The sequence below is a fragment of the Mandrillus leucophaeus genome, unplaced genomic scaffold (assembly GCF_000951045.1).
Source record: "Mandrillus leucophaeus isolate KB7577 unplaced genomic scaffold, Mleu.le_1.0 Scaffold86, whole genome shotgun sequence".
Lineage (NCBI taxonomy): Eukaryota > Metazoa > Chordata > Mammalia > Primates > Cercopithecidae > Mandrillus > Mandrillus leucophaeus.
Genome location: NW_012109363.1, coordinates 4,783,971 through 4,795,829, shown reverse-complemented (window position 1 = coordinate 4,795,829; position 11,859 = coordinate 4,783,971). Strand labels below are relative to the sequence as shown.

General features: G+C 42.2%; 1 protein-coding gene across 2 annotated transcripts in view; it reads right to left on the bottom strand.

Moving 5' to 3' along the window:
• The window catches only part of CDCA2 (cell division cycle associated 2), a 50,055-nt gene extending 38,270 nt beyond the window's left edge, over positions 1-11,785 (bottom strand). For both annotated transcript variants that reach the window (XM_011968843.1, XM_011968844.1), the window contains exons 1-7: positions 10,870-11,785; positions 10,048-10,108; positions 9,791-9,961; positions 8,149-8,303; positions 4,037-4,187; positions 2,013-2,209; positions 562-646 (exon numbers count right to left, since the gene is read on the bottom strand). In XM_011968843.1, the coding sequence (XP_011824233.1) occupies positions 562-646; positions 2,013-2,209; positions 4,037-4,187; positions 8,149-8,303; positions 9,791-9,961; positions 10,048-10,108 (820 nt within the window). In that variant the 5' untranslated portion in view covers positions 10,870-11,785. The remainder of the gene's footprint in view (positions 1-561; positions 647-2,012; positions 2,210-4,036; positions 4,188-8,148; positions 8,304-9,790; positions 9,962-10,047; positions 10,109-10,869) is intronic.
• Between the last annotated feature and the right edge of the window lie 74 nt (positions 11,786-11,859).

Sequence of the window (11,859 nt, the reverse complement as noted above, 5' to 3'; positions counted from 1 at the left end):
CGGGCGCCTGTAGTCCCAGCTACTCAGGAGGCTGAGGCAGGAGAATGGCGTGAACCCAGGAGGCGGAGCTTGCAGTGAGCTGAGATCCGGCCACTGTACTCCAGCCTGGGCGGCAGAGCGAGACTCCGTCTCAAAAAAAAAAAAAAAAAGTCAAGCTAAACTCTTGCTAGTAATGTTCACTTCACTCAGTACAAGCATACTGATTTTGAGAAAGAATGATTTTTACATTCTGGTAAAACTCTTTTTACATGCTTAAAAACAAATAAAATTATTACAAGTAGGGTTTCTCTAACAAAGAATACTTGTTAATATGTTCACAGGTGCTACCTCTTTATACTAAATTCCATGAGTTTGGAAATACTTCACTAATTCTTATTGAAGGTAGCTTAAAAAAGAGAATATCTCTCATATAAAAAGAATTCGGAAGCATCTCTACTAGGCCATGAGCTCCTAAAAAGTAGGAAGCAATTTCATTTCCCCCAAATTTTAGCAAACAGGTACACTAATCATAAATGTCTATGAATCGGGAAACTGGCCATGTACTAAGAAAAGATTACTTACCATTTGAAGTCTCTGTGAGCTCTGAAAGGGGAAGAGACTCTTCAACTAAAACTCCAGACTGTATTGAACCACATTTAGACGATTTCTTGGGGAAAAATGGAAAGAGTATTACATTTTATTAATTACAGTACTACTAATGTCTTTTTAAAGATTTGAGTAAACATTATGGATTACCTGGAAATCTGATGTTCAGTCACCTTCATTATCTCACAAACTCAAAGTGTACAGGATCTAACAATGAAGTATCCATACTAACTGCATCCTAAACATCTGACAAATCAACTTTTAATTCCCCAGGAAAAGTTTAAAGGACATATTTTTGTTGTTATAGCCTAGAGAGTTGTATTATCTGCAATTGTTTAGAGAAAATTCTCAAAATAAAGTTTATATAATTATCAAATGCCAAATGAAATCAATAACTGGGATATGAAAAACATTAAAGGCTAGGATAGAAAACACAGCCACATTAATTCAGAAATAATATCTGAATCATGATGTATGTTCAGACAATTAATCAAAGTTCTGATAACAAACAATTACTCTTGCTTCTGTTCGGTGGGGATTTCACATCAACCTGAACAGGGTGGAGGGAGCTGAGATTACAGGTGACTGAAATACAAAGGAAATCCACTGGAGCCTGAAGAATCTCTAATAACTATCAAATCTTTGTTCTGCCAGTCCATGTAAAACGAATAGGACGAGCACTGGATCTAAGTGATAGAGAAGGTGCAGAAACAGTTCCAACTGTAATGGTGTTAGGTGTCTCCTCTCACAAAGGACATGAGGAGCTAGTGTGTCAAATCAGAACTAGGAGCATGAAGCAAGAAAAGCCCGTCAGGAAAGACCAGCTCCCTGTTCACATGTGCACACAGGTCAGCTGATCTTCAGTAGTATTACTTTTCTCCTAATATCACCTTTTGATCGTCTTGACAGGGTTTAGGTAGTTGTAAGCCACAAAAATCCCTACAGCTACTTGAAAGAAGTGAGCAGAGCAAAGGAGAAATTGCTGAATGGCACCCTGATTTCCATCAGAAGGAAAGCAGTCAGGGGCAGGCATAAGTGCAAGACTCCCAGGCCTGTGGAGTACACCCCACATAGAAGGCATCTGCTTATACCCTGCTCCCCAGTAGAAAAAATACTGCCTGAGGGCAGGACTGTAACTTCCTTCTTAGAGTATCACCCTCTAGAATACCTCACACACAGAAGACCCCAGGGCTTATTCTCTTTGTAAGGTTAGTAGTCAAAAGTGAGATCGCTATCCAAACTGTCTCTAATAAGTGATAAATACCAACAACCACGAAATTAACAGGTAGGACACACACACACACACACACCCAGCTACCACAGGGCAGAACAAGGTACTAAAATTGAAGAATGGCACTGACAGCGTTAAAACTGCCTATGCAGAAAACCAAAACTTCATTTTCCTATGCGTAAAGTAAGTGAATTACCTCAGAAAGATCTGCAGAAGTTTCAACTGCACATGCTCTGTCTGTATCAATATTGAGTATCTGGAGACCAGTTACTTTTCCTTTAGCATCTGTTAGATTTTCATCAGAGTCTCCCTGATAGGATATTCTCCGACGTTTGGAGGACAACACTGCAGGGAACCCAGACTGCTGGCACAGGTTGAGACCTTCCTTTCTGGCTATAAACACAAAACAAAAACAAAACAACACAGGCATAAATGTTTTCATATATATAATATATATATTTATTTCTTTTCTTTTTTTTTTTTTTGAGACGGAGTTTCACTCTTGTCACCCAGGCTGGATCAGCTCACTGCAACCTCCACCTCCTGGGTTCAAGTGATTCTCCTGCCTCTGTCTCCTGAGTAGCTGGGATTACAGGCTCACGCCACCATGCCCGGCTAATCTTTGTATATTTAGTACAGACGAGGTTTCACCATGTTGGTCAGGCTGGTCTGAACTCCTGACCTCAGGTGACCCACCCACTTCAGCCTCCCAAAGTGCTGGGATTACAGGCATGAACCACCATGCCCGGCTATTGTGCATCATAATAATTTTAGTAAAATCTAGTGCTTGAGTCTAAATTATCAATGAAAAGAAAAATCTAGCACACTTTTTTATTCCAAAACAATAAATCTAACTGAAAGGAAAGAAAACATGCCTATTGAAAAGATAAGATATACTAAAATACTTTCGCATGTCTAATATGGTACCTTACGCTTTTTAAATGTATGACGACACCTGTTATTTTAAAAGATGTGGTTATGTTCTAATACTCTGTATGACTTTATGAAACAGACAATCACAATGTACCTCAGTTTTTTCTAGCTTAAAAAAAAGGAACTGTCTGCAGAATTATAATGATGTAAATAAATTTTAAGACCCAGGAAAAAACTGAAACAATAAGTGAGTCACAAACTACAAATATAAATCGGTACATCTGAACGGGTCACGCACTCTAGAGACAGATGAGGGGGACTTGTCTTGGGCTAACAGAGCAATCCTCATGGATGGTGTTGAAATTGCACTTAAAGATGGTTCAAGAATTCAAAACAAACTCATTTGGAACCTTAGCGTGTAAAGTACCAGAGAATGGTTATAATGATTACAGTAAGACCAAGATTTTGTCACATTCTGGTGTCTGAAATGCTTGGTGATTGGAGAAAAAAAAAAAAAACCCTGAAAAAACAACCAAATAAATTACAATCAAGAGTTAAAGAACATAGCAGATTATCAGATTGGATATACTTGTGTGTGTGTGTTTTTTTTTGTTTTGTTTTGTTTTTTTTGAAAGTGAGTCTCACTTCTTTGCCCAGGCTAGAGTGCAATGGCACGATCTGGGATCACCGCAACCTCTACCTCCCGGGTTCAAGCAATTCTCCTGCCTCAGCCTCCCCAGTAGCCGGGATTACAGGCATGTGCCACCACGCCTGCTTAATTTTTGTATTTTTAGTAGAGACAGGGTTTCACCATGTTGGCCAGGCTGGTCTCGAATTCCTGACCCCAAGTGATCCTCCCTCCTCAGCCTCCCAAAGTGCTGGAATTACAGGCATGAGCCACTGCGCCTGGCTGGATATATTTGTTTTTAACATCAAGGTTGGGTGTTTGGTACTCATATAAAATTTATATGAATTTATTTCATGTATTAAATGCTTGCCAAGCTTAATAATAATCCTGTAAAAATCAAGATTTGTAAACTCAAAATTGCCAAAAGCTCTACAGTAAAGGTGAAATGAGCTAATTATCTCTGACATTTTAAAACTTAAAATTTAATTGCAACCATGTGGAAATGTAGGATTAGGAATGCCTGATGCCAGATTTTTTTTTCCAAGAGAAACCAGAAATCCATATTTTTGTGTGAAATGCCCCAAATTTTTAATGTTAGTCTCATTTCATAAATATAACTGTGTTCTGAAAAGAATGGTTTCACACTAAATCATTTCATATCTCAGAAGCTTGTCTTTATAAATACTGAAGTCAAAACTGAACGAATTATCTCTACTCACTCAAGTCTGTCATCTCGGACTCTCTTCCTGCCTCTGAGAATTCTGGACAGTCGGTCATTTTCTCGTTTTCCTTTATGGAGTGAAAAGCTGACTGGAAGGCCGATATTCGCTCTCTTAAAGAGTTAACATTTCGATACAGTGCAGGGCTGCCCTGTGAAAGTACAAAATATATAAGAAGTACTATAATCAATTCATACTTTCTATATTCTAGGCCTACAGCCTTTGAATCCAAAATTAAATACAGTACACATACGCTTTTTGAAGATCAGAGGTAAGGAGTTAGTGTGGCAGAGCTTCTTTACCCTGGAATTACACATTTTCAGTTTGAATAAAGAAGTTTAGCACAAAAATGTTGAGAGGCCAGCCTAAGAGCAGATGGAGGGTGCCAAGAAAACATTGCGCTCTGGGATGGTGCAACAAAAAGGGACAGGAGGAACCTGTTTGCAATTTTTACCAAATGTTGTGCTGGATGTATCCAAAGGAAGCCATCTGCATGGTGCCTGTGTCACAGGTAAGTCTCAGCATACCTACTTCAGTCCAAGCTCTTTCTACGCAGCACCGCTCTACACATGCCCTCCAGCCCAGGGGCCAGAACGAGATACAGAAGTTCCATACATACTCAGATACCACATTTGCATTGCTCTCTTTTTTGGCTCTTCCCAGTTAATTTTCCTGATTGTATGGGACCTGGAGGATATTTACTTCGTAGGGTTGAAAGCCAGCCATTCTCTTAAAATACAAAGTTAGACGGTATAAGCACAGAAGCTCTATGGAAACCCCATTAGCAGGGTTCCAGCCAGAGACTGATAAAATGAAATCTATACTAGTAGGGATAGAAGTGCCAGATAAAGGCAAGTAATATAAAAATGGAGAGTTCCGTTTACATAAAAAATAAATTACAAATGAAGTTCTCTCTCTAAATTTTTTTTTATTACTTGCACTACTAACATTTCCACCGACACAAAGTTTGTGGCAATTTTTAAAAATTACACTAATGGGCAAAAAGTGAAGTAAAAATTACCTCCCTTTAAGGTATCATACACAGTAGGCCGGGCACGGTGGCTCACGCATGTAATCCCAGCATTTTGGGAGGCCAAGGTGGGAGGATCACTTGAGGTCAGGAGTTCGAGACCAGTCTGGCTAACATGGTGAAACCCCGTCTCTACTAAAAATACAAAAATTAACCAGGCATGGTGGTGCGTGCCTGTAATCCCAGCTATGTGGGAGGCTGAGGTGGAAGAATCACTTGAACCTGGGAGGTAGAGGTTGCAATGAGTCGAGATCACGCCACTGTACTTCAGGCTGGGCAACAGAATAAAACTTGGTCTCAGAAAAAATATATATATCATAGGGAGAAAAAGCAGTTCATATTGTGAAGCCAGGTTTGATGGTGATCTGTTCACACATTTGATTCTCTTCCCGGTTAAGTATAAAGCAAATTCTCTATTATATAATAAGAAAACATTTTACATTGAAATATGCTTGATGACATAAACGTTCATGACATAAACAGCAATAATATTCATAAAAGGCTTGTGCTCAACTCATCTAATAGAACAATAGGGAAAAGATGATCTCAAATTCATACAGTTTACTTTGAACATGCTTTTTCTGTACTCATATTTGAACATGGTAGGGGCAGGTTTAATATCCTAGGAACATGCAGCACCTTTGAAATGCTACCTTAAAAAAAATGGTGTCTCTAGTCAAAATAGTTTTTTCTCTATTTTCTACTGGAGAAGGAGAACAATGTTTACATATAAAGCAAATGAAATATTTAAAATGCACTGCTTTTTTGAGGTTTTTGTCTTAGGAATTGTGTCGGTTAGTCAACAACCTTCCTTCCATGCACCACAAACTGTTCGAGGGGCTTGGGATCTAGGAAAAATTACTTTTTTTTTTTTTTGAGACAGGGTCTTGCTCTATCAGCCAGGCTGGAGTGCAGTGGCATAATCACAGCTCAATGCAGCCTTGGTGTCTTGGGCTCAAACGATCCTCCAACTTCAGCCTCTCAAATAGCTTGGACTACAGGCATGTGCCACCACACCCAGCTAATTAAAAAATTTTTTTTGTAGAGACGGAGTTTTGTCATATTGCCCAGGCTGGTCTCAAACTCCTGGCTTCAAATGATCCTCCCTCCTTTGCTCCTCAAAGTGCTGGGATTACAGTGTGAGCCACCATATCCGGCCAGGGAAAGTACTGTCTAGAGTGAAATTCTGAAAACATATAAATGTAGTTACAGGTACAAGAGGTACTATTGAGAAGAAAAATCAGTAATGTGGCTGAGTCCCTAAAAGTGCTGGTTTAGCTAGAATCAGGACAGACCTCTATCTTTAGTAAAATCTGAGTTGAAGGCAAAACAATGAGAAAGTGGTCCAAGGGAAGTTGTCACAGGAGGGAGGTACTCTCCAAGAACAAGGGCCAAGGCCCCAAGTGGAAACAGAATGGGGCAGAAAGGCCAGCATGCCCTTTGAGTGGAAGGAGATGGGGAGAGACCAGAGTGGGCACACAAAGGCAACAGGAAGGGGTATGGGTTTAATTCAAGGGATCGCAGGAGGCCATGGGAAGATTTTGAGCAGCTGGGTGAATGATTCGGTTTCTACTTTAAATTAGTACCTCTCCTTGACTGCTCTGTGGGATAGCCAATGGATTAGGGAGAACATGTGAGGCTGCTGCCAGCACGACACACGTACTACATTAAGGTCCTTTTTTTTTTTTTAAATCAGAGAAGGAATACACTTTAAATTAAAGATACAAAGTCTATGGTAAATACATAAACCAGGAACAGTCATTCATTATTACTATCAAGTATTATGTATTGTAGATAATCTTTTGTAGATAACTGGCAGCAGTGTAGAACTCTTTGCACCAGCATCACCACAAACACGCGAGCAATGCATTGTTTTACAATGTTACGTGAGCCACATCACCAGGCCTTAGAAATTTTTCAGCTCCATTATTATCTTATGAGACCACCATTGTATATTTAGTCCTTCATTGAGCAACATGTCACTATGTAGCACAAGACTGTATCTTTTTAGGGGCATGTATTATTTAAATAAAAATTTGAAAAAATAGTTAAATACACCCCCATCAGCAGGTAAATAAGCTGCTCCTCTCCACAAGGCTGTCCCAAATACATTTTGTCCCTGGAGACTCTTGCCCCTATACATCCACACACAGTAGTCATGAAAAAATTAGAAACTTAGAGATAAGCTCTTAAAAAGGTAATAGTGCCTCACCTCATAGAAAACTAGATCTTAACTAGAAAAAAAAAAATTGTGAAATAAAATAGAAAGCTCCTCTAGAAAGCTATTTCTATCCAGGGTCTCACAACTCTTAAAATACCCTTGTTTGGGTTGGGCACTGTGGCACACACCTGTAACCCCAGCACTTTGATAGCGAGTGCTTAAGGTCAGGAGTTCAAAACAAGCCTGGGCAACACAGTGAGGCCCCATCTCTACAAAAAAAAAATTTTTAATTAGCCCATTGCTGTGGCACATGCCTATAGTTCCAGCTACTTGGAAAGCTAAAGTGGGAGGATTCCTTAAGCCCAGGAGCTCATTGCTACAGTGAGCTATGATTGTACCACTGCACTCTAGCCTGGGCGACTAAGATCGTCTCTAAAACAAAACAAAGAAAAATTACCCATGGTCAACAGCATCATTTATGCTATCTGCATTTTTTTTTTTTTTTTGAGAGAGTCTCACTCTGTCGCCCAGACTGAAACACAGTGGCATAATCTTGGCTCAGTGCAACCTCTGCCTCCCAGGTTCAAGCAATTCTCGCGCCTCAGCCTCCCGAGTAGCTGGAATTACAGGCACCTGCCACCACACCCGGCTAATTTTCGTATTTTTAGTAGAGACGGGGTTTCACTATGTTGGCCAGGCTGGTCTTGAACTCCTGACCTCAAGTTATCTGCCTCCCTCCGCCTCCCAGAGTACTGGGATTACAGGCGTGAGCCACCGCGGCCAGCCGCTAACTGCATGTTATCTAAAACACAGAGAAAATCTCTCTCCAGGTTTGAAACAGAGCAGATGCACTAGAAGGTGTAAAGACAGCACAAAAGCTTCATAACAGAATTCACAACAGAACTCAGAAGAAAATCATACCTGGGTAGGAGAATCTTGTGCCAAAGGAGATTTCCTAGCATTCTTTATATTTTGCTGCCGAGCGATGAAACGAATCAGATGGTTTGTTTCAGGAGAGCCCCGAGCACCGACTGCAGAACGTCGTCTGGACTTTTTAAGGTAGGATGATGACTTTCCTGTAATGAAACTCTCTTACAAATTGGAACAAAACAAGGCAATCATCAGTAACCACGTCCAATACGCGTGATGTACCAGCCTGAGAGAGAAAACATGATAAACATGTGCTACAGAAAGCTCAGTAGAGAGTTACTGGCAGAGTCGTTCATACACAGTCAGTGGAAGAGGAATCTGTTTTGTCTGCTGACTTAGTCCATGCTTCTAAAACAGTGCCTGGTACATAGAACAGTTATTAAAAGTTGTGGAATAAATACATGAACACGTTTTAAGTTTTCATTTTCGTTTCATATTTCCTACACACAGATGGCTTTTGCTTTTGACTCAGGATTTTTCTTTTTCTAAATAAGTCAGTTTTATCCCCAACAACTGAAAGGTAAGATCTCCACCTAGGTACATGCAGTCTCAGGTTCTTAATTCTTCAAGATGATTGGTTTCTTTCTGATACCTACCATTGGCACTATCCTGAATTTTGGACATATGCCTAAGCACATAAAATGAATCCAGCTTTTTAAAGGTCTAAGAGTCATGTTCTTGAGAATGCAAGTTAGGGTGGCGTGCCACTTGTACCCTGTCTTATGTATCACCTGGTCTAGTGCCCTGTGATGTTCAAGACTTCCATTATCCTCCAACTCTAAAACCTATTCTCTGATCCAATTCCATTCTCATATAGTATTTCCTTCTTTTCCATCTAAGTCAGACTTCACTGGTAAACTTCATTTCTACTGCTTGAAGGACATTAGTGGGAATCAATCTTCTGTTTTTTTTTTTTTTTTGAGACAGAGTTTCACTCTTGTTGCCCAGGCTGGAGTGCAATGGTGCGATCTCAGCGCACAGTAACCTCCGCCTCCCAGGTTCAAGCGATTCTCTTGCCTCAAACTCCTGAGTAGCTGGGAATACAGGCATGCGCCACCACGCCCGACTAATTTTGTATTTTTAGTAGAGACAAGATTTCTTTATGTTGGTCAGGCTGGTCTCGAACTCTTGACCTCCGGTTATCTGCCTGCCTCGGCCTCCCAAAGTGCTGGGATTACAAGCATGAGCCACTGTGCCCAGCCCTGTTTGTGATTTTTAAAGGAGGTACATCCTGATCTTTCAGTATTATATTTTCTTAATTGCTCTTAAACTTTCTCTTATTTTTGCCATAAATGAAAACAAAATGTATTATTACTATTCGTATCAAACACCCTCCTGCATCCCATGTGACAGGTCAAAAAGTGACTCACACACATTTTTTTCTAGTACTGGCATTAAGCACGACTCTGACTTCAGAACATTATCATGCTGGGTGCCTTGCAATTCTGTGATCCCTGCTATGCTAAATGAGCCATGCACGAGCACAGAAGTCTCCCTGAAGAAGCAAGTGTGCAGAGTAGGCAATTTAGGACCTAAAATAATATGACAGTACATATAAACAAATAAAGTTGAATTACATTAAAGTTATGTTTAAACTTGAAAAGCATTACAATAGAATGACAACTTTTCTTACCTGTAGAGTTCCTAACAAAGCTTTCAGGTGTAATTCCCAATTGCTCTACGGTTACTGTGGAAAAGTTCAAAGGTGATTTAAAAGTATCTGGTGTGCAAGGATTAGGAGGTAATTCGGCATGCTTCTGAGGAGTCATAATCTTCCCAGTTCCCAAAATGAAAGACGCATTTCCTGAAACGCACGACATATTGTAGGGGTGAGGACAACTCTCTGTCTAAACCTTCAACTTCACAAGGAGGCAGCAGATCATCACATACCAGCATTATTCATTGCAGACTCCTTGGTTTCAGGGAGCTTGTCTTTTGAATTGGCATCCATCTAAGAGGTGAAGAGAAACAATGAAAAATAACCCCACCAGCAAGATGAATGTGATTCGATCACAAACCTCATTCAAGACTGAATTGTAATACAGTCCATACTGGCATAGAAACACACGTTGCAGGTTCCATTTTTTATTTTAATTTCTGTTGGTATACAGTAGATGTATATATTTATGGGGTACGTGAAATATTTTGATACAGGCATGCAAGTCGTAATAATCAAATCAAAGTAAATGAGGTAGCCATCATCTCAAATATTTATCCTTTTTGTTAAAAACAATCCAATTACACTGTTATTTTTAAATGCACAATTAAATTATGGATCCTCACCTTGTTGTGCTAGCAAATACTAGATCTTATTCATTCTATGTTTTTGTGCCTGTTAACCATCTCCACTTCCCTCCTACTCAGTCCCAATACCCTTCCCAGCCTGTGCTAACCATTCTTCTACTCAAAGCGCGTACTTTTAAGGCCAAATTAAACAAAAAGAAATGGAGGAAACTGCTGTTCAGGCACCAAAGCAGACCCCAAAGAATAAGCCATGGCTTTTCAACCGAAGCGAAGACCTGAATCATAAGGGTACCCCTCTCAAGACGCAGCTCCATTTCCAGAAATTGTCTCAGCAGGTCCGGATGCACCCCTGGTCACCCAGAGCAGCTCCTGAGAGGAGTACTAACTCTATGCTGCAGGGTAAGCCGAACAAACTCCATAAAAACGCCCCGGAGAAGCAGCCCCATGGCAGCGCGGCTGCAATCCTACCTCTCACGCCGCACCTGAAGGCCCGCCAGGCAGATAGGCTTATTCCCAGAGCCCCGAGGCAGGCGAGCGTCGCGTTGGTCGCTGCTTCCAGACCCCGGCTCCTCTGTCCGGAAGGGCTCTGCTGGCAAAGCACCCGTAGCCGGGAACCGCTCTCCGAACAAGGAGTCCAGGGTCCCTGAGGCCGACTCGGACTCACACCCCGCGCAGTCCCTGTCTTTCGCTCTGCCCGGCCGCCTCCTCCGCCCGCCGCCCGATTCAAATTCCCGGCCCCGCCCCTCGATGCCGAACTTATTCTACGAATCACTCCGCTACCGCCCCTTTCTCCGGTCTGCGCACACTCCGAGCGCTCCCAGGCCTCTTTCCTCGGCACAGGAGTGACTTCCTGGGCTCGGAGTGAGGCCACCGCGAGCTGCAGTCAACCCGCCGACCACAGACACCTACTACTGACCTGTGACCGCGGGGACTACTTTCCGGGAGAGTCTCGCGGAGTAACGCTTCTGTTAGCGCTTTAACTCCGCCTCCCACCTTTCTATTGGATGTTGCAAACTTCGAAAAGACTCATTCAACCAATCCTAACAGAGCGAAGAGCTGGCTCTTACCCAATCACTCCGTCCCTACCGCAGCCGTTTCCTCGCTGGGCCGGCTTGTGGGCGGGGCTAACGCGGGAGGAGGGGCTGACTGGTGCTTGGGTCCCTTTCAGCGCTCCACCTCCTTTCCGTAGACCCCGCCCTCGTATGCAGATGAGCGCTGCCTAGACTTGAGTGTGCGCCTGCTCAGTAACGCTGTAAGTCGCCGTCCGGCTCCAGGAGCCTCTCTGATTGGCTGATGCCCCTTCCCGTCTACTAGCCTTCAGCGTCTCTTCCCTCCCTCCATCCCAGCTAGGTTAGCCAGGGCCCGCCCGATACTGGGTGCTGATTGGCTGGACCCTGGCCGGTGACGCGGGTTGGTTGGTAGGCTGAGTGTCAGTCTCGGAGAGGTGGGGGAAGGGCC